The sequence below is a fragment of the Neofelis nebulosa genome, chromosome 6 (assembly GCF_028018385.1).
Source record: "Neofelis nebulosa isolate mNeoNeb1 chromosome 6, mNeoNeb1.pri, whole genome shotgun sequence".
NCBI lineage: Eukaryota > Metazoa > Chordata > Mammalia > Carnivora > Felidae > Neofelis > Neofelis nebulosa.
Window position 1 is genome coordinate 42,227,342 of NC_080787.1, and position 25,521 is coordinate 42,252,862.

Here is a 25,521-nt window from a genome sequence, read left to right on the forward strand (position 1 = left end):
CGTCAGGCTCTGTGCTGACAGCTCAGAGCCTGGAGCCTGTTTCGAATTCTGTGTCTCCCTCACTCTCTGTCTCTCCTCTGCTCATGCTCTGTCTCTCTCTCTCTCTCTCAAAAATAAAAATAAACATTAAAAAAAAAAGAACAGTGGAACAACTAAAGCTGAAAGAGACAATCCCAGCAGACTCCCATTGAGTTATCCATCCTTCCCAGAAAGAGAAGTTACAGGTGCCACTCCTTAGCCCAAGTCTTAACAAAAACTCATGTGCTCTTAGTGAGATGTGCCCCACAGCATGGTAACTAGTCCCATGGTACCTGGGACTAGAAAGGAGACCACACTTCTAGTCTGATTTTTTGCAACTTTGGGAAATCTACTCAATTCGTTTGACAATCAGTTTCACCACCTATAAAATGAGCATCTGTCCTGTCCATCCCTCCCTTGTGGATGTCAGCTTTCAGTAACTTAACAGTGTGAACGAAACTTAGAAAACTATAAAATCCAAGGCAGGCTGGTTTTCATTGTGGTCCTGACCAGCAAGCTATAGGGAACTTCCCCCGACCCATGCACCCCTATTTCTTCCTTTACATCTTTTTCTTCTTTCACCTGTGGGAGCTCAGTCAAAACTTTCAGTAGAAGCTGGGTGTCTGGGGAATCAGCTGAGTCAAAGAACCTCTCTTCATCCAGGGGGAGGGTTTTATAGACCTGGGCTCCCCCTCTGTGTAGGGAACACGTGTTTCTCCTATCAGTTTCTCCCCCATCCACAAGGTCTCGGCTTCATTAGTAAATTTCCCTCCATCCCATGGTGGACATGGCTGTATTATCATGGGGAGGGAATGGACCTCCATTCAAGTGTTGATTGATAAGATCCTGATGGGGTGGGACCTGATGGAATTGGCCCTCTTATCCTTTGCCTCGATGGAAGGCAGAACAACAGTAGAAGATGCCCCCAGCGCCAGCACTGCAAAACTTAGTAGGGTGGTACAGTCTTCCCAGGATAGGGGTGGTGGTGTCATGTCTGACATTCATGGAAGAAGACGGCATGGAAAGGGGGGCCTGCAGATGGAACGGGGGTGGGGCATGAAATGGCTGCTGTCTTGCCCCACCTTTGGGGTCTCTCTTCTCATCATCCCCCACTTGCCCTACATGTTGATGACCATGGCATAATAAACAGCAGGGAGGCAAGGCTGGCTAATTCCACACTGTGTTTTAGAAGCATGCTTGCTGTTCCCCTGGCCCTCCTGGGGACAGTTGCAACATCATGCCTGGTGACAGATGTTCTCGATGACTCTTGGAGACAAGTGTTTGTGAATGTCACTTGGGCTGATAATGACACGCAGAGCACTTAACTTTCCATGTCACATCAGGGATGAGGCTAAGCTGGATGGGCTGCTGGCTTCTCCAATGGGAAGGGAGGCTCCCCTCTTTCTGACTCCTCTCCTGCCACCCTGCCTCTTGCCCTTGTGACCCCTCCTGGCTCTGACAATGCCCTCATTAATGTTGGATACTTCCTGAAAGGGCAGGCCCTGGGGCATAGAGATGGGAGAGTCGGCCCTCCCCAGTCACACGGGGAACATGCCAGGGCGCTGTGGGGCTCAGCCATGTGTACGCAGGGAAGACAAATGCCTTGGGAGGTCAGTGGGAAGCATTAGATAACTAGGGAGCTAATTATCTGATAAAAGAGCAAGACCCTATTTCATAGTCAAATTGAAATCCTGAGTTACCCATGTTTTGGGTTTGAGTTACCCATGGCTGCTCCCCCTTCCTGATACGCAGAATAGAACCTGATGTTTTCAGACACTGCTCACAGCATCCCAGGGCTTCTATGGGCCCTTGGTGTGGGTCAGTGGCGACCCATCAATGACTTGTGTCCAGTTCTTGTTGGACAATTTGAGTCTCTGCCAAAAAGCCTGTCTGTGACTTCAGGCCCTGGGGCTCAAACCCCTATGAGATAGGACACCCGAACCCTGGGAGGTAAGATGCCATAGTGGCCCCAACTGGTAAAAGCAGGTGTATTTAGCAAAAGTGATAACCATACTGCCTCAATCATGGGATTAAAAAGATCTTAAAAAGAGTCATAGACTACCAGAGCTAGGGTCATTTAAGTCAAATGTTTCCATACTCACCTAACGTCGGGCTGCCCACCCAGTGTCCCCAGCATGAAGTCAGCAAGGTTCTGCTTGAACCTTTCTGGCATGGGCGGCTTGCTGTTTTGTGGCAGCTCTTACTTATTCTGCTGTTGGGCGGCTCTAATGCTCATTTCCATTCTGTTCAGTTCACTGAAGGTTGATTCAGTAGCTGTGGGTGGGCCAGGACTTACTAGGAGCTGGGGTACAGAGATGAGTACACGTGAAAACACATGCTGGAGAGGAAGAAGGATACAACACTAAATTTCGCAGCCAGATGGACAGCAGTGAGAAAGTACATCAAGCTGCTGCCGTCGGGCTTTTTTCTTGTAATGGGCTGATGCTTACTTTTGTAAGTGCATATGCATGCGTGTGCGTTTGTGCGTGTGTTTTCCAATCTTTTACTCCTGAGTTCTTTGAATAAGCTCAGGGAGTTACGACTTCTTTTCTAAGTCCTCTCCTCTCCAAGGTAACTTTTGTCCATCTCACACCAGCTTCTAGAATCCCACTCTCATCAACTGATCTCTGGACACATTGCAATTGGTAAAATGATTCTTAAGACTGCGCCACCCTGTGCTAAACACTCTACATCGCTGCTCTGACCAGCTCGAATGATTCCGTGGTTAGAATTGTAATCTCTCCCTAGCTGAGCCTTTTATTTCTGTTAACACAATCAAAACCATAGGAGTCTTAGTGGCTCCATCACTTTGGGGCTATAATGTCCTTGAGATCAACTAAAACTCCAGAGCCCATGCTGCACAGAATTCCAGTTGAGCCAGATTTTCTTCACCCTGTGCTTGTTCAATGGAATCCTTGAACCAATGGGAAGACACATTTTCCGCATCATTATCCATGACAAGAGGGAAATGTATCAAGAGGAACAGAAATGGGGGCAGAAATTGAGGCACACGGTAGAGGCTTTGTTGCATGTTCACATTAATTTATCAGTCTGGTTACTTGAACAGTTTCAAGCCCATTTCACCATGCACGCGTGTCTCCATTTTGTCCCAAACACAGTGTGAGATTTTGTCAAGTGTCCTATAAAATTGTGAGGAGCTCTGTTTACGGTTGTGAGTCATAGCCAATGGAAACTCCTGGGATGCTTTCCAAGGGCACTCAGCACCCCAGAGATTCGACTCTTCTTCCCTGTGGGGCCACATGGGGGTAGGGTCTACCGGAGAATCGCTGTACAAGGAGGGTGTCAACCGAGGAGTGCAGCCTCGTAAATGGCTTGGAAGCACGCAGGTCTGAGAGCTGCGGGTCCACAGTGTCTCCTGAAGACAGATCAGTAATTAGGCAGGATTTTCCCCATGTGAATCCACGCTGGGGCCTGGCAATCAGCATTCTCTTCTCAGGGCTTGCCGCCATCTGTTGTGAAATCCTTTCTAGAACTTGGCAGGGACTCCATGCCCAGCCTAGCATCCTATGATTTACGCGGTCTATTCTTGGAAAAGCAGAATATCCGCCCTTTCCCCATCTGAGGCACTTCTCTTTCTGTCCATGCTGCCTCGGGACCACTCCCACAGCTCGAGAACCTCATCTAGTGTTCCTTTAGTCTTGAACGTGACCCTCAGGGACTGGGGACCAGCACTCATGTTCCTTATTTCCTTCTGCAAGGTATAGGGCTTTTCCTACCCAGGTGACTGGGATCCCAATTCTGTCTCTGCTACTTACCCCTGTGCAACGCCTTGGGCAAGTTTCTTATATGCAAAGTGGCATAATCGTAGCCCTCATCTCCCGGGTATAGTAAAGACTAAATGAATCGGTGTGCATAAAGCCCTTAAAACACGGCGCGCGGCACAAGTAAGCTCGTAGCACAGATTTGTGCTATTTGTGCTGCTGGTCTCCTTGCTGGGGAGAGTGGGGGCAAATCCGAAAAGGCCAGGCTGGCCCGCAGCTTCTGGTCTAGTCTCCCTGCAACCTCCTTCCCAACCTGCAGACTGCTGTCATTTTTCCTTCTTGCTAGAACAGGGGGTTAAAAAGCTCCCGTTCAACTGTCTTTAGCTCTCTCCACACAGCACCTTCTCCTCCTCATCTTTGGATACAGGCCTTTCTTCCCTTCTCTTGTACACTTTCTGGTGCACATCAGAAGCCACCATGCAGCCACCGGTGTCTTTTCTTTCTTATGGGGACAGTTCATTGTCTAAAACTTCAGTTTCCTTCCTGGAGTCTCCTTCTTTCTCAGAGTTGCTGTTAGGATGCTGGGCGGCATGAACACAGGGCTGAGTCTAGCAGTGACTCCAGGAGCGGCCTCATTTCAAATCAGTCCTGCTTCTTTCTGGCTGCCCGAGCCTGGGAGAGTTTCCTAATTCTCTCGGCCCTTTCCACGTCTCGCAGTATGCCTGGGAGCCCTGAATGTGACACGGCCTGGAAAGCCACGTGTCAGACCAGAGTGAGCAGACAGCCAAGGTGACCAGCGAGGGCCGCTCCTATCAACTGACTACAGACTCACTCTGAACTTTTTGTTTCCAATTTTAGAAATCTGTCTTGTTAAAGACCGAAGTATGTATTCAGCCCTCCCTTTCCTTTCCTCCCCCAAGCGCCACAGACAAGATAATGGTCTTCCTCTCACCATTACTATTACTTTTACTAATAATGATAGTGATGCGTGTACCCTGAACACCTACTATGTGCATGCACTATCTGGAAATCTTTCTGAGCTCTGTCTCCCCTGGTCCCCATGACTGAGCTCAGAGGAAGTCAGCAGTTTTTGTTGTTGTTGTTTTTATTCCGTTTTCTTTTCTTTTTTTTTTTTTTTTTAATGTTTACTTATTTTTTAGAGAGAGAGAGAGAGAAAAAGCAGGGAAGGACAGAAAGAGGGAGACAGTAAATATAAAGTGGGCTTTGCACTGACAGCAGACAGCCTGATGCAGGGCTCGAACTCACAAACTGAGAGATCATGACCTGAGCCACAGTCAGACGCTCAACCCACTGGACCACCCAGGCGCCCTTCCAAGGTTTCTGATAGATTCATTTTATTTATTTTTAAGAACCTAGTGTCTCCAGGTTCTCAATCACCAAATGCAAGCAGGTTGAACTCCCATCTTGAGTGACTTCAGAAGCAGAGCCCCAACCCCTCCTGTGTCCCTGCCTGGCTTTCTGGGTCCCCTGGGGAGGGGTATGATAGGGGCATGCTGCCTGTGTAATCCTATGCCGGTGCAAGCCTCAGAGCTGGTCGCCTTTCACCTTGACACTTCTCACCAAAGTCAAGACCATATAATAAATTCACAAGTGAAGAAATATACTTATTTTCCAAAGGTCAACCTCACAAGTTATCAAAGAGATGCAAATTAAAACAAGTTCCATTTCTTACTTATAAAATGGCAAAGATGAAAGTAATTATATATTCAATCATTGGCGAAGGTGTGGTCGAAATGGGCACTGTCCCCTTCCATAGGGAGGGGTCGATAAATATTTACACGGAATGTGTAAAGATTATAATTTACTCATGAAACCAGTCATTCAACCCCTAGAAAAATATGCCAAGCACAGCACTGAACCTGCACAAATCTATTTGTGTACAAAGAGCCATGGCTGCACTGCTTTTCATGCTGAAAATGAGAAACCCAAATGTTCAACAATAGAAGATTAGTTAAAGAAATTGTGGTAGAGGCAAATGGAAAATATTTTTACTACCATGGGAACTAAGCAAGTATAATGTTGGGTGCAAAGAATTAAGAAGTACAAACTAGACTGGCCATAAATATCATTTCGAATTGAGATAAAATGTAGAGAAAGAAAACGGGGTAACTTTAGGTGGTGGGATTACAGGTAATTCTCATTTCTCTTTGTCATTGTATTTTTCAAATTTACTACAGACTATTACTTTTATCATTAGAAAATTACATATGTGTATTATTAGGCTTAATGATCTATCTATAGATCTCTTTATATGTGCTCACATGTATATATTTAATAGGGTCTAATGCTGCCTTCTGCACATCCTGAGGGGAGGAGCTGCTGTCCAGACAAGCCAAGCATAGGCCAGTCAGGGAAGTACCCTGGTTTCTATCAGTTTCCATGACGCGCCCCCCTTCGGTCTCCGGGACTCCATTTGGTGAATGAATGCCTTCCTTGTGAGCTCTTCTCTCTCAGGCATCCTGATCCAGAGACTCAGCAACTGAGACAGAGGCCAGAAGAAATCTCAATGCTCTTGACCTCTCCTGCACCATGGACCCTCGGGTGTCTACGAAGCCCATGGGATCCCTTCTCAGAATAATCATTTTAAAGGCACGCAATAAAATACACAGGGTTTCAGGAGAGACCAGGCATTCCTTGAGCAGTAAGATACTAGGCCATATGCTTCTCGGTTAACGCAAACCAAGGCTGGCTGAGATGGGGACTCATCCGAGGTCAGAGCCTGGACCCTCTGGCCTGGATCTGTCCCTCTGTGAGCTCCTCTCTCCCTCCCTCTGAATGACTGAGGGGCAATTCAAGTGCAGCTTTTTAGTCTTAACCTCCCTTTCTACCAGGCCCAGGAAATGACCCCCTTGATCCTCACCGTAAAGTTACAAGGTCAACTTCATTGTCTCCATTTCCAGTTAAAGGAGATCATGCCCAGAGATGTCAGCACAGGTGGGCAAGATGGCCCCACCTCTAATATCCAGGGGGCTACCGTGACCTGCTCTTGCCAATCAGAGCTCATCCAGGGCTTCTGTGGGACCAGCTGGGAAAGGGACAGAGGGAAGCTCAGAGGAAAGAGACTGCATGGGGGTGAGCCAAACCAGAAGAAAATGGAACTTAGGGAATGTAAGAAACTCTGAGAATACAGGACGTTGGTGGGTCCTTTGATCTAGCTGAGCCCGAAGCAGCTTCCTGACTTTTACAGTACCTGGGCCAACACACTATGTCTCCATTTCCCCTTTTTCTTTTTTCAACCGCTTTGAATTGGATTCGATTACCTGCATTCAAATGTCCAGCCTAAGTCAGGTATGGCTTCTCCCCATTTTACAGGTAGGGAAAACTGAGGCAGCCCAGGAGAATTAAATGGGTAGCAAGTGGTGGGGTCATGATCCAAAGTCTACTCTTTCTGGCCTCAAAGCCTTAAGCATGACTACATGCGATTCCAGATGAAGGCCAGATTCATTCCTCCTTGGAGGAGTTAGATCCTTTGGCCAAGAGCTCCCCTCATTGTTCTTGTGTGTCCCCCACCTGGGGCTCAAAACCCAGAAAGTCCAGAGGCTCAGAGCCACATGCCCACCTATCACAGCCACGCCCTCAGAGGGCTGGTCCTTCTGACACGTATCTCTTGGGGCTGCCCCCAGGGCAGGTAGTCGAAGTTATTTCTATGTCCTCTTACCTGCACAGAGGACACAGTTTGCCCCAAGAATCCCACAGGCACCTCTGGGGAGAAGGGGTATAGGTGGGAACAGTTCAACACCCTCCCCATCTCCTCCTCCTCCCTCTCCTGCCAGACACCTCCCTGCCTTTGCCACAGCCCCCGGCTCACCTGTAAATCAGTACCTCATCGTCGGAGCAGTTATACTGCAGCTGGTACATCTTCACGCGGGGCGCCGACTTGCTGACCGACCACTTGACCAGGGCCGAGGTGGTAGTCACATCAGACACGAGCACAGCCCGCTCCGGGGGGCTTTTGGGCGGCTCCCCGCCCCCACTGCCTCCCCCTCCCCGACTGGTCTTGCTGGAGCCAGTGATGTCCGAGAGGCGGGACTTGGGGGGCGCCGTATGGCTGGTGCTGTTGCTGACATGTGGCAGCTGGACGATGGACACCTCCACCATGGCCGTGGCCTCCCCGGCGGCGTTGGCGGCGATGCAGGTGAAGGCGCCGCTGTCCTGGGACGTGGTGATGAGGATGTCCAGGGTGCCGTTGTCGTACACGGCGGTCCTTGAGGAGTTCCCCACCAGGCGGTCGTCAGGGGCCACCCAGTGGATGAGGGGGCCGGGGTCCCCGATGGCCTTGCACTTGAGCGTGGCCGCCTGGCCCTCCAGAACCAGCAGCCTGTGCGTGTGCTGGGTGATGAGAGGCGGCTCGCACACAAACTCCTCCTCTCGCACATGCCAGAAGTAGCGGCCCTTGAGGCCGCCGGGGGAGCCGCAGGTCTCCAGGTCGTCGTCCCGCTGGAGCCTCCGCAGCCAGAGCAGCTCACAGTTGCAGTGCAGCGGGTTCCCCCCAAAACTAAAGGACAAGGGTGGAGCAAAAGGCGTGGCAGTCAGGGCGGAGGCTTGGGAGCGGGCGAAGATGGGGTCCGGGGGCAACTTTTGCAGCCGGTTGGAGGTGAGGTCGAGGCGAGCCAGTTTCTGCAGGTCGGCGAATGTGCCCTCGGCAATGTGGTCCAGCAGGTTGTGGTCCAGGCTCAGCTGGTGCAGGTTGACCATGCGCCGCACGGAGCCCCAGGGCAGGCCGTGCAGGTTGTTGTAGGAGAGGTCCAGGTCCTCCAGTGTCAGCAGGAAGTCCTCGAAGGCCTCGTCGGCGATGCCACCCAGCTGGTTGTTGTTGACGATGAGGTGCTGCAGGTTGACCAGGCCCCGCAGGGTGTCCTCCCCAAGGCTGGGCAGCCGGTTGCTGTCCAGGTGCAGGGAGCGGAGGCTCTCGAGGTCCAGGAAGGAGAAGGGCTGGATGTGGCTGATGGTGTTCCTGGACAGGGTCAGGTCCACCAGCCCCGTCATGTTGGCGAAGTCCTGGCGGCCGATGTGGATGATGAAGTTGCCACCCAAACGCAGCTCCACCGTCCGCCGGTCAATGTCAGGGGGCACGAAGAGCAACCCCTTGGAAGGGCAGAGGGTCCCCAGTGACTCAGACAGGTTCTGGCAGACACAGTACTTGGGGCAGGCGTCGACCACAGCAAACGCCATGCCAAACGCCAGCAGGCCACCAAGCAGGGTCTCCATGGTCTGGTCACTCAGGCCGTGGTGCCTAGAAGGGAGGGACACAAGGTCAGGGTCAAGAGGCCACTTCCTAATGACCCACCAGAGCTTCACTGGTCACCCAAACCCCTGCCTTAGGGGGGCAGCAGAGAATGGCCTGTGCTCGTGCGAGGTCTAACCTCTTCTTCCAACCAATCCCTTTCATACAGTTCCACTCCCCCCGTGCCCTTAGTTATCATCACCTTCTAACAGACTATTTAATTTACTTACTAATTATATTTATGGAATATTTCTTATCTCCCCCACGAGAATGTCAGCTCCACAAGGATAGATTACTTTGATCTGTTTTGTGAATTGCTCTATCCCACACGTCTAGCACAGTGTCTGGAACACAGTAGGAGCGCTATAAATGTGTGGAATGAATGGAGGGACAAATCCATACCAGTGGTTCAAATAATAATCATCAGATTTGAAAAGTGTGTTATGGATGTATCTTGAAGCAGTTTTACTTTCTTTTTTTGTTGTTGTTTATTCATTTTTTTGATAGAGAGAGAGTGTGAGTGGGGAGCGGCAGAGAGAGAGGGACACACGGAATCTGAAGCAGGTTCCAGGCTCTGGACTGACAGCAGAGCCCGAAATGGGGCTCGAACTCACGGAGTGTGAGATCACAACCTGAGCTGAAGTCGGACGCTTAACCGACTGAGCCACCCAGGCGCCCCGCAGTTTTCCTTTCTTAATTGGTTTAGACTTAGCATTCCTTAGGAACAAGGACATGGACAGGGAGAGAGCTGACCCCTGGAGAACTGGTTATTGGGGTTTTTGGGGAACTGGTTATAGGTAAGTTTCACCATGGAGAGTCCATACAGTGGGTGAATCTTTGGGAAATGCAGAAGAGGGGTGAGACAGGAAGCAAAGGCATGAACTTCTTCTGTGCTGGGTCCTCTGCCCAGACCTTCAGGTACATCATCTCATTTGGGCTTTGGGAACATCTGTCATAAGGAAGGGCTTATCTGTGTATATAGATGAGAACTTGTCCACCGCTGAATAGCCTCCTTCAGGTGTTCACTCAAAAGTCACCTTCCCTCCCGACGCCCCACCCTGACGTGCACATCCCTTTTCCTTACTTTGTATTTTCTCCTTAAAACTGATCACGATCTAACCTCCTGTCTGTTTATTTTACCTACTTGTCTTGTTTAATGCTTGTCTTCTGCACTGGCAACAGAGCCCCAAGACGTAGGGGCTTGTTTTTATTCACCACTACATACTCAAAGGCCGAAAGTACTGCCTGGCACATAGTCTGTGCTTTTGCATGAATGGATATCTAGGGAAGGAAGAAATGGCCTTTGACTCAGGTCTTTGTGCTTCCAAATCTTAGAGTTTTCTCACTATTCCATGTTGTACTAGCTGTGGCTCCATTTATGTAGTGCTGAAAACATCAATGGAGTTGGACTTTTGAAAATCCCTGCACACGGGTTGTGTAGCCTCACGCAGACCAGCGCTCTCAAACTGCCTTCTAGCAGTGCAGACTAGGGTTCTGCAAGAAAGGCGTTCTAAGGCCACCGAGTTGGGGACACATTGCCTGCTCTCTCTTGCTCTCGCAAAAGCTCGATATGCGTTAGCAAGTGCAGAAAGGTTGAGAAATTCTGCTGCAGTAAAGAAAATAGATTAATGTTTAATTCTACATTGCTTTGCCTTTTTTAGCTAAAGATACTCTTTTTGGGGAGCAACAATCATTAATATCTTGAGGAAGTAGGGCTCCATAGCTCCCAGTTTGAGAAGCCCAGACACAGAAAAAACAGCCAGCTGATTTGAAAGGCTGTATGGTAAATTTAAAAACCTACTCCAATTAGATATTACTTTATTGTGAAGATGTGAATTTCATTATTGTGTCTATTTCAGGGTAAATCTCCCACCTAAGACCCTTCAAGGGCCAAAGACTTAATCTGTATTCCATCTGGAGAGTGTTGTTTCTGCTCAGCGCTGTCCAATAGAAATGTAATTTACTAGCCATAAATGTAATTTAAATGTTCTAGCAGACATATACAGAGTAAAAAAGAAAAAGATGAAATAAATTTTGATAATATATTTTATTTAAACCACTATATTCAAAATATTATTTCACATGTAATCAATACATACAATTATTAACAAGATATTTAACATTCTTTTATTTGCACTAAGTCTTTAAAATTGGGTGTGTATTTAATACTTAGAGCACATTTTAAGTGCTCACTAGCCATATGTGGCTATTGGCTACCATATTGGACAGTGTTGTTGGAACAGGTGTTGGCTAACTATAGCCAAGGGCCGAATCCAGCCTGCCACCTGTTTATGGAAATAAAGTTTTATTAGAACATGGTCATGTTCAATTCATTTACATATTATCTATGGCTATGTCTTATGTGTGTGTGTGTGCGTGTGTGTGCGTGCTTGTGGGCACACACTACAATGGCAAAGGTGAGTAGTTGCAGCAGATATAATGTGGCCAGCAAAGCCTAGAATATGTATTGTCTTGCCCTTTACAGAAAATGTTTGCCAATATCTGTTGTAGAGGATTTTTTCCCCCTCTTCATCTTGTTCATTACAATCACCCTCATCAAGCCTTTGCCAACACGCCTAATTCCACACAGTTCCGCTCTGGGTTTCCATGAGCAGCCATCCACCCTGCCAGTCCCTGCTTTACAGACCTGAGGGGTTATCATCCGACCCTGAACCAGGTCTCACCAGAGACATCCAGCCCAGGGGTGTCTGCATGTGAAAGATTTCCACCTGCCACCTTCCCTGTGCTCAAATGAGCTCGGGCTTTCTAGGTTCATACTTAGCTGGAGCCTGATAAAACAAACAGGAATCTTCTCCATCTGCGCTGACCCTCTTCTTATATTTTTAGCACAAGAACAAATCTTTGCAAGGGCTGGTTCTGGCCACTACCCTAGTTTATCTCTTACCACCCTCTGTTCCATCGCTCTTCTTTTCCCAGCTAGGCTCAACGTCTCTCACTTATAAATGCCATGCTTGATCTTCCTCCAGGACTTCCAACATGCTCTGGTTTCTTCCTGGCCTCTCTCCCTAACTCCACTCCTGCCTGGCCAAGTTCCTATTCTACCTCCGGGTCTCAGCTTCAACACCACCTACTCCAGGAAGCCTCTCCACAACCTCAACCAAATTAAACCCTTCTGCTATGTGCTCCTTATTCTATGCTTGTCCTACATACATGCTCACTGCACTTTTCATTATAATTCCTTAATTACTCAGCTATCTGCCTTCATAGACCGTAAACTCCAAAAGACAGGGACTTTACCTATCTTGTCCTCCAGTGCCTTGCACACACCCAGCTCATCGTAAGTGCCCCGTAAATATCAATTAAATGAATGAATGAAGTATAGTACTGAACAAAGCCAGTTTCTGGCATTGTCACTAAGGTTCCGAGGTCTGTATTAACACTGTTTAGGGTTCATTTGGTTAGTCAGGTGAGAAGACTATCTTTATGGAGAGGTGCGGTCATGGCAGAAACTTCAGAAACAACTTCTGGCAACCAACAGCTGCACTGCCCAGCATGACTCACCATGGTCATGGAGTCAGGGAGTCCATATGTCTCTGGCTGTTGTGTCTGCTCAAGTAGAGGTGAACAGTACCCCTTAAACTCACTGGGGATCCAGGGACAGCCACACCCAAGGATGTCCCTCCTTGGTTAAGTTGGAGGCATGCATGTGTGCATGTGTAGAGAGGGAGGTAGTGTGCTGAAAGCCTATGGTCCCAAGAGAAAGGCTTCCTCTTTATAAGCTCTTGTCAGTAAACACTGAAGTGACCCGAGGCTAAGCAGCACTTCCAACATTTACACAACACGGCATACATAGGAAGTGGTAATATCTGTCAGGTTCTTATGAGTCCAGGGCCAAGCCTGCTGGTGGCCTGTGCTATATCTCTTTGATTTGCCCCTCTGGGTCCTTCCTTTACCCTCTCTGACCCTGCCCTGTGCCCTAGAAGGCTTGCTGTCTGGGCTGCATCAGTGCAATGTGGACAGACCGCCCCATCCTACTGCATCCTCTGGGCCTGCCCATCCTTGGTCCTGTCACCTGCCCTCTGATAGAGGGTGGCAGTGGCCGCAAGCAGGGAAGCCCCGGGCACTTTGGGATGTACACCCTGCACAGGGCCCATTGTTTCAGACAGTTTTGTCTTTGTAAATTATGTTAACCAAACCTTATTTTTAAAAAGTTTGTTAAGGATTAACAAGTGTCTAATGAATTCAAATCTGTGACATAATAGAGCTGGGTAAATATATTTTAAGTAATCAGCATGGAAGCTTACTGACAGAGAAGGTGACTATTGAATCTTAATTAAAATTGTATTCCGAGAACCATCACTTATAATACTCCCATAGCCCAACAAAAAGCAGCTTAAACCCCAAGTCGGGAGGGAGGCAAGGGGAGCGTGTGGATGCACGTAATTAGTGCACCCCCAGAGTGGGGGCTCCCTCTCCTGAGCAGGGATTTGAGCTGGAAGGAGCCACTAGGTCCCTCTAAGCATGTCTGGATGGGGCAGGTGGCAGAGGGGAGCTAAGAGAGGGAGAGATTAGGAGTAGAGATTTGGTTTCAGGAACAAAGGAGCGAGCGGATGAAAGCAGTCAGGAGGGGCTATGGGATTATTTGTGGGCAAAGCTGAGAGAGGTGCATGGGGATCAGAAGCCAGGCAGTGACATGGATGCTGGTATCAAATGTCAGCATCAGCCTTCATGCAGAGGAATCTATCTGCAGAGGAGCAAGAGCTCGTCTGCTCAGAATGTCTATGAGCCTGGGCCTGGGGAGGGGAGAGGAGGGGAAGAGAGGGAGGGGCGGGGCAGGGGCTGCCTGGAGACGCAGACAGAGGACCCAGGAGAGGAGGAGAAACACTCTACCCAGGACCGGCAGTGCCCACAAGAATCTGCACAACTCTGGGCAGGAACAATGTCTCCTCCCTGCCTGGGTTTCTTCGGGTGGTTTTCCCAGCAACTCTGCAAGGTGAGTGTTGCCCCTGGTCCCTAAGGTATTCCTGTGCAATTAGGAACAGGTGTCCTTGCAGGGCATTTGTAGGGCCCCTTCGCTGGATAACCTTGTGCAGGAGACAACCCACCCTCCCGTACCTTGTGGCCTCAAGTATTGCTATCCCCATTTTAACCACTGGGACTTGAGGTTCAAAGAGGTTTGGGCCGGCCCAAACTCTCCCAGCTACCCCGAGAAAAGCAATGGTTTGAACTGAGGACTGTCAGGCTCTAGGCTGTCCTTGGAGTGGAGCAGGTCCCTCCAGAGGCTTCCATGTGCCTGGTGTACATAGAGAATCCTGCTGCTGCCACTATGGGATCGCTTAGTAACCTGTGACGGCCCAGCTGTTTGACTAAATTGGGGCTCTTGTGTTTCCTGCTTAGGGATGGTGTTCCCAGAGGCAGAGCCCTAACTGGCTCAGAAAGACCCACCTGTCAGGCTTCACGGCAGTGGGTCTCACACACACACACACACACACACACACACACACACAGGACGCACATGCGCACGCACACATACACACATGCATGCACATGCTTAAATATACTGGCAATAAATATAGCGTGTGGAACTAGGCTGATGGTTTGTAATCAGAATCTCCAGATGGGATTTTATATTTAAAACAAAAGGGAAAAAGAAAGATGAGGGCTGAAATCAGAAAACTAATGGACATGGCGGCAGAAACGGAAAGTTCCTGTTCCTTCCCTTGATGGTGAGACCACAGACTTTCCTCCCCACTCCCTCCGGCCCCTGGGCCCTGCCTCCCTGTCAGAACCACCTCGAGCTGTTCCAGACAGAAGAGGCAACATTTAGCAGATGGCTGGCACGATATATGTGATATCTCTCCACCCTGATTTCCATTTAAAAGATACCTTAGCAACCAGCCAAGGAGCCACCCGCCCCTGGAGCCTGTAAATCAAGTAAGATGCCTGCCTCGGCTTCAGGTAAAAAGAAATGGCCCCTCCAGGGTGCTCCCAGCCAGGAAAGTGTGAATTAATAAAAGTGGGAGGGGTTCAGATCTGTCAGGAGAGGCCGCTGCTTGCGCCTTCTTCCCAGACTCCCCCTCCTGGGGCACCTGCTGCTCCCCATAAATCATACCACTCCAGGCGAGCCCTGGAGGGACTTGCTCTGGAGCAAGGGGATGGGGAAAGGAAACCTCACTTCCAGACAAGAGCTGATGGGGCTGCTTTTTTTTTTTTTTTTTTTGGCCTAGGAGTTGGCAGGTGGTGGCCCTGCCCCCAGCCCCACGTTTGGCTCCAGTGCAAGGCTTTCAAGCCCTGTCAGCCCCATCTCCAACAACTCTACCTCCCAGGCCCTCAGGAAAACAGACTGGGGCTTCTTCTAAGGAGAAGAAAAATGAGTTAGCATTAGAGAGCTGATTTCCCAAGCCCCCTCTCTGATGCTGCCCTGTAGAGAGATCCTTCTAGAATCCTGAGAAAGAGAGGAGGGAGCAAGCTTAAGGAGTATGTGCTGGAGAGAGAGAGCTGAGACCTCAGAGTGCCCAGTCTGATGGGAGAGGCATCGTCTTTGACCTCAGGCAGCAACGCCTGTTTTGATGTTGGAGTCACAGCTTCTAGTGTGAATGGGGGAAGGGGAGAGACAGAGAGAGGAGAGAGAAAGAGAGAAAGAGAGAGAGAGAGAGAGAGAGAGAGAGAGAGCGCCAAATCCCAAGGGAGCCCCTCCGAAGGTCCTAGTTTCTTGGCTACAGAAAGACACTCATGCAGGATGGGCAAAATCCTTTGCCGCTCTGTCCCCAAGCAAACCTATGGAGGCAGAGGCCACATCCGGAACCCCCAAAGTTCTGCACAAACTACTTTTAAAATGCGGTCTGCGATAGCACAGGCAACGGGAACGGAAGAGGGTAATAATGTCTCAAACATCAAAAGGGCAGAATGAGCCCATTTAGGCTCTGTTTAAACTTCTATTGTGCAAGATAAGCAGTTGTTAGCATAAGTAAGTTATTAAGCTCAGAACCGCTTCCTCTCTGTTCTCAATGACAGCATTATGCCTCCGTGTTAATGCATCCATGATAGCTTTTATTGTGCTGCAATGTAATTACGTGTTTCTCTGTCTCATACTCCGTTCACCTGGGAACCCCTTCTTGGCAGGGACCATATTTTGTTCAGCTCTGAATCCCCAGGAGCAAGCTCAGTACCTGGCCCAGAGCAGGCATGTGGGACATGCTTGATGAGAGAATGAATGAGTAGTGGACTGAATGAATGAGTGCTCTAGCATGACCAGCTGAACCCCGGGGGCACCTTTGCCACCCCGTCCATTTTGATTTGTTGAGGCTGGAGAAGCGATGCCCCAGAGGGGAGCTTCCAACCAAAGCTTCCCCATGAGAGGGGTGGAGGATACATACCTCGGCTCCTCCCCTCCTGGGGTGGGATGATGCTGAGGCACGTTCTTCCGTCCCCTAGTGGTCCCGGGTGAGCCCCAGATGCCCTTTGCTGCCTCCTGCTCTTCTCACCCGATACTGGCTGTCTTCCCTTCCCCCTCTCACCTCCTACTCCTTTTCCTGGGTGTCCTGACGCCACCGGCCAAATAAGGCACTTGCATTCAAATCCTTGTTTTGGGTCCACTTCTGGGGAACCCAGCTCGAGGCAAACTCCTTAGTGATTACTCTCATACATAAGGTACCAGCTGAGCTTGGGCCGCTGTGGAAATGTCAGCTACACGGAAATAAAAAATGATACGAAAATCACACACGTTCTTGTCAATGAGACACACACACACACACACACACACACACACACACACGTAAAACTAGCAACTTGGTGAAGGAAGAAGATCTTAGCTCCCACACAAAGGACTGGCGGTAATGGATGAATGGCACCTGTCTTCTACCCAGCGTGTTCACGGCCAGCCCTCTGGTCTCCAGACCCGTGCGAGCCACTGTGGGAAGGAACGTGGATGACGGAGGCCCATGTGTGGACGCGTGTGGCCTGTGGATGCCGGGGTTGGAACGCGAACGGAGGGGTGTGTGTGTGCGGGAACTGGCATGTCTGACTGATCAGGCGCCTGCAGGCGCCTCATGTGTGAGTGAGGGGGTGCTGCATGAATGGAGGTGAGCAAGTGAGTGAGGGAACGGGTGTGTTTGCCTGAATGGAGGGCTGTGTGGGTGAAGGAGGGCCTGCTTTTAGGAACGGGGGCCTGGATGTGAATCAGGCTGCCTGTGAGCCGATGGCATGCGAGGCAGGGAGAGGGAGCAAGCTTGTTTGTCCGGCTTTGATGGAAACAAATGCTGTTTTGCTGCCGTGTCGTCCACCGCAAATGTGCTCCTCTCCATGGCTGCCGGTGATCCGTCCCTGCCTAGGGGACACAGACAGCCCACAGGGCTGGCGGCTCCCGGCATCAGTTTAGGCCTCAACCTCCCTCCCTGTTCTTGCTCGTCAGCCTCTATTCCGGCCCTTGGGTGAGTGTGTGGGAGCTCTGGTCTCACACAGAGAGATTTTTGCTTTTGATTCAGTCCTGACTTCCGAGATGTTTTCTCTAAAATACCCCCTGCCCCCATTCTAAACGCTTTTTTGGATTCTATCACCTGAAGACTCACACAACAGTCCTGCTCTGGAAAGCTTGGTGGACCACCCCTTTTGTACCTCAGAGGGAGAATATGGAGGGTATGGATCCACAGGGATGCCTTTCCAGGCACCAGGGCCTGTCTGGTCCTCTCTCCCTTGCTCAAAGCCTCCCCGCCAAAAATTCATGTCCAAGGACCCAATCCCTGCCATCTTAACCCTTTAATCCTTCCCTGCTTTAAATCACAGAGCACCCCTGGGTTCACAGCACCCTGCCCCCAAGAGCCCTGACCTTTCCCTGGTCCCCACACTCGGGGAGCAACCTCCGTGTGTGGTCCTCTCTGGGACTGGGCTAATGAAAGGAGCAGTGGGGTGGATAATTCAAAACGGCAGATAATCCAAAACTCATTTCCATTTGGCTAGGGAAGGTTCACACTATGATTTACTCTCCTCATTATGTTTGGCTCAGGCTAAAATTAAAATTGGCTTTTCTTCTTGAAGCCATCCAGGCTATAGGGTAGGCAATGACTAGATAGCATTAAAGTTCACTCCAGCTGGAGAACATAATTTAGGGTCGATATCTGATGAGGATATCAGACTTGAAGGTCACTAGAGGTAGAAGTTAAATCGCCCTCCTCAGACTGAGGCTCCCTGAGGGCAGGGCTGTGTCTCCCCCTCAGACTGGAGCTCCCTGAGTCAGGACTGTATCTCTCCCACAGACTGGGGCTCCCTGAGGGCAGGGCTGTGTCTCCCCTCAGACTGAGGCTCCCTGAGGGCAGGGCTGTGTCTCCCCCTCAGACTGGAGCTCCCTGAGTCAGGACTGTATCTCTCCCACAGACTGGGGCTCCCTGAGGGCAGGGCTGTGTCTCCCCCCTCAGACTGGGGCTCCCTGAGGGCAGGGCTATGTCTCCCCCTCAGACTAGGGCTCCCTGAGGCACGGCTGTGTCTGCCCTCCTCAGACTGGGTTTCCTGAGGGCAGGGCTATGTTTAGTGTCTCTATCCCAAGCATCTGCTCACAGTTCTGTCTCTGGGACCTGAAGCTAGCCTTAGCATTATCCTTCTGTTCCCTCTATAGCCCTTCTCCTCACCCCAGTCTTGGGGGCTCAGGTGAAGGCCAGACCTCCAAGAAGCAGTCCTGCCTGGTGGGTAGACAGCTGGGGTTCAGCCGGGCAGCCCTGGGCTGAGTATCATGCAAGTTCACAGGCTACTCTGAGAAGGTCTCATTACAAAGGCCTGTGGTTATTACCCTGCTCTGTTATTATGCATTCACCAGGACATCAAGCATGGCATATTTAATCTTGGGCTTCTAATAACACCTCTGATTATTAAAACAGAAAGAATTTAGACAATCAAATCGGCTTCTTGATGGGAGGGTTTTTCTTTTTTTTTTTTTTGCCTGTTTCATCTTGCCTGTTTGTGGTGGCGGGGACAGGCCTGCTTCCCGCAAGAAGGAACATGGGTATAGAGAATCCCATGTTCACCTCCAAGGTCTGTCTGGTCTTTCCTTGAACTTGGAACAGAATCCTCAGCTGATGACCAACCTCGACTTATAAAGTGACACACAAAAGCAAGAGGACTTCTTAGTCGGGGCTACTTTTGCTGTCTTATAACCCCCACAATTTCCCTAGCAGACAGAAGGCCTAAGAAAAAGCCATAAGAGAAAAAAGGCTTCCTCCCACTTTGTAATAAGGGAATGGAACAAGGTCCTCCTGTCCCTTCGTTACGATGCTCTCCTGTGTCCTCCCAGTTCTGGGGACAAGGGGCAGGGACACATTATCCCTCAGAGTCCTTGGAGGAAACGGCCGACAGAGTCTAAGGGCTGCCTGAAGGGAGTTTAGTGAAGGGACGATGTTCAGGGGTGTGGGCAGGGTTAGGGGAGACTTGGAAGGGTGGTGTAGCACCCAGGGAATGGCAACAGAGAGGATTTTATCCTTTTGCCCCCCAGGCCTGAAGGAGTAAAGACAGAGGACAGTTTTAGGAATGTGTTACAGCCATGGGAGAAGAGTCGGGCAACAGGAGTTGTGGGGCTTGTGTAGAGAACACATTCACTGACAAACTGCAGCCTGGGACGGAGCGGGCCCGGGAAGGAAGGGCCTCTCTCCCATGCTGCCCTCTCACCGCCTGCTGGTACCTTCCAGCAGCCAAACTCAGGAAGTCAGAGAACAAGGGGGCCTGCGTGAAGCTGCCACACAGGTCAGCCTCCCCGGCCGCAGGGCAGGGCTGTGGAGAGTGTACTTGGAGGCACAGATAGAAAATCATCTACACTCAGAAAGAGTGCTCTTCTCTCCTGTCAACTTTCCCAATGAGTTGGCAGATAATAAAGCCATTTGGAAGTGGAAGAAAAACAAGGAGGAAGCAGGAGGGGGGCGGGAAAAGGAGGAAGAGGAGGGAGAGAAGAGAGAGATTAATCCATTGGAAGCAATAAACCCCACAGATTCAAGGGCAGTAAATATGAATTCAATTTGGTTTTGCCATTTACAGTGCCGGCCTTCTTAAGCGCTGACAGGCTGATCAGATAAAAGTCACTGTCGCCACCAGGACGGCACATTTAAATTTTTATTGCAAACACCAGGCTCCATTACCCTGGGATTTGCTCTCTGCATTCCTAATATTGTCTTTCTTCGTGTTGGAATGTGAGCGTCCTGACTCCCACGTAAGGACTAGCGGAGCAGGAAGAGCGGGGTGCAGGGTTTCCAAGCCCCGCGTCCCCATCCTGGCCCTGCCCGGGACCCTCAGCAAGCCCCTTCTCTTCCTTGTGCCTCAGTTTCCTCATCTGGGCAATTTGGTTCTGTGTGTGTGTGTGTGTGTGTGTGTTGAAGGGGTCATCTATTCAAGTCCATTTCTAGCCCATTGGATGAGATTTCGGGTGGGGCAATGAAGACTCAGGCCACATGATCACCCCAGCCCGTCAAGAGTGGGAAATGGAAGTCTCCTCTCTGTCTTCAAGTCTGAAAGCCCCACAAAGTTTCTCTTTTTCCTTTTTTCTTTTTCAGTTTACAGACTCATCTCTCCCTTCCCTTTTTATCTCCTTTTTCCTCCTGTCCCCCTTTCTCTCCATGACCTTCCATCCTTCCCCATTTCCCTCTGTCTCTGCCAGTCTTCTTTGTCCTCTCCTTCTTCTCTCCTTTGTCCTCTTCCCTGGAGACTATCTGGAGTGGAGATCTGGAACACTGCAGCCAATTCCTCCCTCCTACGACTCTCTACCCCACCCCGACTCCCCCAGACAGGGGACCTGATTGACTCAGCAGCAGGGACTTCATCATTTAATCAGGCTTCTGCTGAGTACCTGCTGGGACGTGGGCATGCAGGACATGGGAGTGGACAGAACTGGACAGGACATCCCCCCTCTTCTCAGGAGGAGCTTAAAAATAACTACCTAGATAACTGTAACCCAGTGGGGTTGGGGGGGGGCACTGTTTACAGAGTGTCTGGTGAGTCTGGCTCCTTCTACACGTTTTCTCCTTTAAACCATTTGACAGTGTAATACTACTTGCCCATTTTACAGATGGAGAAGCTGAGGTTCAGGAAGCTGACAAAGCTTGCTCAATGAATTAAGACAAAGGCAAGAGGTAGAGCTGGACTCCCAACCCAGATAAACCCTACCCCACCACGGACAACACCGATCTCAAGATAGAAGGATGGCAAAATGCAATGGGAATGCTTCAGAAGACATTCCTCCTAACTAGGGCAATGGGACACTTCTGGAAGAAGGTAGCACTGATTGTGGCCTTACATGATAGGTGGTAGGATTTCAGCAGCTAGGGATGGTTGTCTTAATGAGAACATTCTAGAAGAACACAGATTCAAGGTGTTGTGGTAGTCTAACACAGCTGAGTAATTACAGAATTTTTTTTTAAGGGAAGATCCTTTTGGAGGTCCCGGTTTGAGAAGTGCTGTCTTAAAAAGCTTGACCTAGAAGCAAGGTGACTAGTGGTAAGCATACAGACTCTCCAGTCAAGCCACCTCATGCACTTGAATCCTGACTGTTACTAGCATGGGATCATGGGCAACTGGCTTGACCTCTCAGTGTCTTGGTTTCCTTGTCTGTGAAACTGGATAATTTCACAGAGTTGTGAAGATTAGCTAGGTCACTCCGTGTAAAACACACTTAAGCGGAGCTGAGCACATAGTGAAATCGCAAAACAGGGTCACCCATTATGATTCTTATTCTGTGACTGTCTTTAAGTCACAACTGGCTGTTCTCAAAAGCGTCTTTCGTAAAGAATGGATTTGGGATTGCCACTGAAATAGAAAGCTAAAACGTAAAACATATTCTAGAATTCTGCACACCCAGGGATCTCTGCCACTAGTGGAAGAAATTCTGTTGTTGTAGGTCACGTGTGTAGAAGTTAATGCAAGTAAAGCTGGGGTCAGGAAGCAACGCTTGAAATCTTCCTCCAAACTGGCTGCTCCCATTCCAGGGTCAGGCTTGGGGGTAGTTTGGGCATAGGATGCCTCTAGGCCCAGAGAAGAGGCTGAGATTTTTTTTTAATTTTATTTATTTTTTTTGTACTGGGAGTATTTTCTGCTCACTTGCTGTGCCAGCCACAGAAAAGGAGGACCCTCCACTCCCTCTCTCTGATCGCTTCCAGTTTGTTAGTGAACTCCTTCTCTACCCTGCTTCTTACTACCAATGGCCGCTGGAACAGCTGCTGTGTGCTACGCTCATTACACTTCTGTCACTTAGGTTATGTGTATTTAGTGGGCAAAATCATTAGCACCTATAAATATTTATTGAGCACCTGCTGTGCTGGGCTCCATACAGAGTCTGAATAAATAGTTCCTCTCTGTTCTCTAGGAGACTGCAATCTATTAAAGGCCAGATAGACCCAGCCATGAGGGAAGAGGGAGAGGTGTAGGGGACAGCTGACAGATGATAGACGCAAAATCAGCCCTGCCTACCTCCCCAAACTCAAACTCACAGAAAACAGAGCTGTGTCTCCCCCTCAGACTGAGACTCCCTGAGGACAGGGCTGTGCCTCTCTTCTCAGACTGGGGCTCCCTGAGGCACGGCTGTGTCTGCCCTCACACTGGGGCTCCCTGAGGACAGGGCTGTGTCTCCTCCTTCAGACTATGGCTCCCTGAGGGCAGAGCTGTGTCTCCCCTCAGACTGGGGTTCTTGAGGCAGGGCTGTGTCTCCCCCCTCAGACTGGGGTTTGCTGAGGGCAGGGCTGTGTCTCCCCACTCAGACTGGGTCTCTCTGAAGGCAGGACTGTGTCTCCCCCTCAGACTGGGGCTCCCTGAGGGCAGGGCTGTGTCTCCTCCTTCAGACTATGGCTCCCTGAGGGCAGAGCTGTGTCTCCCCTCAGACTGGGGTCCTTGAGGCAGGGCTGTGTCTACCCCCTCAGACTGGGGTTTGCTGAGGGCAGGACTGTGTCTCCCCCTCAGACTGGGGCACCCTGAGGACAGGGATGTGTCTCTCTTCTCAGACTGGGGCTCCCTGAGGGCAGGGCTGTGTCTCCCCTCAGACTAGGGCTCCCTGAGGGAAGGGCTGTGTCTCCCTCCTAAAATTGGAGCTCCCTGAGGATAGGGATGTGTCTTTTCCCTCAGACTATGGCTCCCTGAGGACAAGGTTATGTCTCCTCCTTCAGACTGGGGCTCCCTGAGGGCAAGGCTGTGTCTCTCCCCTCAGACTGTGGCTCCCAGAGGGAAGGGCTGTGTCTTCCCCTCAGACTGGGGCTCCCTGAGAGTAGGGCCATGTCTCCTCCTTCAGACTATGGCTTCCTGAGGGCAGCGCTGTGTCTCCCCCTTAAAAACTGGACTCCCTGAGGGCAGGGCTGTGTCTCCCCCTCAGAATGTGGCTCCCTGAGGGCAGGGCTGTATCTCCCCCTCAGAATGGGGCTCCCTGCGGGTAGGGCCATGTCTCCTCCTTCAGACTATGGCTTCCTGAGGGCAGGGCTGTGTCTCCCCCCTCAGACTGGACTCCCTGAGGGCAGGGCTGTGTCTCTCCCCTCAGACTGGGGTCCCTGAGAGCAGGGCTGTGTCTCCCCTCAGACTGGGGTTCCCTGAGGGCAGGGCTGTGTCTCCCCCTCAGAATGGGGCTCCCTGAGGGCAGGGCTGTGTCTTCCCCTCAGACTGGGGCTCCCTGAGAGTAGGGCCATGTCTCCTCCTTCAGACTATGGCTTCCTGAGGGCAGCGCTGTGTCTCCCCCTTAAAAACTGGACTCCCTGAGGGTAGGGCTGTGTCTCCCCCTCAGAATGGGGCTCCCTGCGGGTAGGGCCATGTCTCCTCCTTCAGACTATGGCTTCCTGAGGGCAGGGCTGTGTCTCCCCCCTCAGACTGGGGCTCCCTGAGGGCAGGGCTGTGTCTCCCCCTCAGACTGGGGCTCCCTGAGGGCAGGGCTGTGTCTCCCCCTCAGACTGGGGCTCCCTGAGGGCAGGGCTGTGTTTCCCCCCTCAGACTGGCGTCCCTGCAACAGGGTTGTGTCTCCCTTGATGCTCCTTGAAGACAGAGCTGTCTCCCCTCAGACTGGGGGTCCTTGGTAACAAAGTCTTCTATTTCTTCACCATGAGAGTACTTCTTCAGGAACACTCTATTTATACTTCCTCTTTGCAAGGGGCAAATCCCTCCCCCCCCCACTGAACTTCTCATTAACTTCAGGCTAAGCACATTCCCACCCTGTGGCTCAGCTTCTCCTGTGTAAAGATGGGCACTCATTAGCTTTAAAGGTGCTGTGTTGTAATGATGTTGGGCACAGACTCAGGAGTGAGACTCACCCCAGTCTCTCTTCTTCCTCCAATCTTGGCTGCCTTTTTCCTCACCATAGGCACAGCTATCAGTGTGTGGTCCTGTCTTCTACCTCCACTAAGTGGGGGAACTAGGTTTCAAGAACATTTTAAAAGCTTGCCCCCAAACCTCTCTTCTTCTGTGAACTTTGCAGGCTAATCACCTTGCAATTGGCTTCAGTAATTCTGGCTCTTCAAATGTAGATGGAATCATCACCATCTCATGGTGAACATTTGTCCACTGTTAACTACCTGCTAACCATTTTATGCTTTAACCTCTCACCCTTCCACTCACACCTTGTGGGGAGTGTGGTAAATACCCTTATGTTACAGATGAGGCACATGAGGCTCGGAGAGGTGTTCAGTGGTCCCTCTGGGCCCTCAGAGAGCTTTGTGGGCGTCATCAGTCTTGGGACTTTAGAACTGACCACCTATGTTCTCCAGGAGAGTCAACCAATGAAACATACAGAAGGCTCTAGTCAAACATCACTCAGAGTCACTTTATTGTCGAGCATTCCACGGACAGGGAATGGGGAGCTCACCTCAGAGTTTCAGGGTGAGGAGGCCCCACCCTGACATGTCTAAGGTCAGGGTGCTCCCAGGGTTAGAGCATAAGCAGGTGAGACACCAGGGGGCTGGGTGCCCCTGGGCAGTGTCCTTCACACTGGTGTGTGAATGCCTCCTCTTATTCACAATAATCACATGGCCTCGGGATTCAGGGGGCTTACTGATTTGGGGTAGGGGCTCACAATTTTCTGCTATCAATGGAAGAAACAGGATCAGGGCTTGGCTCAGGCAGTGAAGTTCTTGTCTCTCCACAACCCCTGGGGTTTAGTGAGCTCAGCAAGCAAGTGCTCCCCTCCAGAGAGGTAATGGGAAAGTCCAGTTGGACAGGTGGGAGGGCAATCAAATCAACCAGGTCTTCCTTGATGCCCAGTGCTGTGCTCTTCCTCCAAGGAGTGACAGTACAGAGACTCCTGGGTGTCCTCTAATATCCATTCTCTCCTTCTTCCCCAGTAAGAAGCCCCAAGTCTTATTTGCCTTAGAGGCCATGCAAAATAAAGACTACATTTCCCAGCCTCCCTTGTACCTAGGTGTGGTCACATGACCAAGTTCTAGCCAATGGGCTGTAAATAAACCAGTAGGCGGTATTGTAGAGGTTTCCTTAAAGAAAAGGCATACCCTTCTTTACACTTCTCTCTTTCCTAACAACTGAAAAGTAGATGCACAGACAGACCTGAGTACCTATCTTGATCCAGCAGTTGGATTATTTTGTTGAGGATACAAAACAAGAAACTAGAAGGAACCTGGGTACCAT

The 25,521-nt window shown here is 50.4% G+C and overlaps 1 protein-coding gene across 1 annotated transcript in view; it reads right to left on the reverse strand.

The window, feature by feature from the left end:
- LRFN2 (leucine rich repeat and fibronectin type III domain containing 2) overlaps positions 1-25,521 on the reverse strand; it is a 181,367-nt gene that overhangs the window by 32,806 nt on the left and 123,040 nt on the right. Inside the window, exon 2 of the mRNA XM_058733829.1 lies at positions 7,570-8,994. Within this exon, the coding sequence (XP_058589812.1) occupies positions 7,570-8,969 (1,400 nt within the window). The 5' untranslated portion in view covers positions 8,970-8,994. The remainder of the gene's footprint in view (positions 1-7,569; positions 8,995-25,521) is intronic.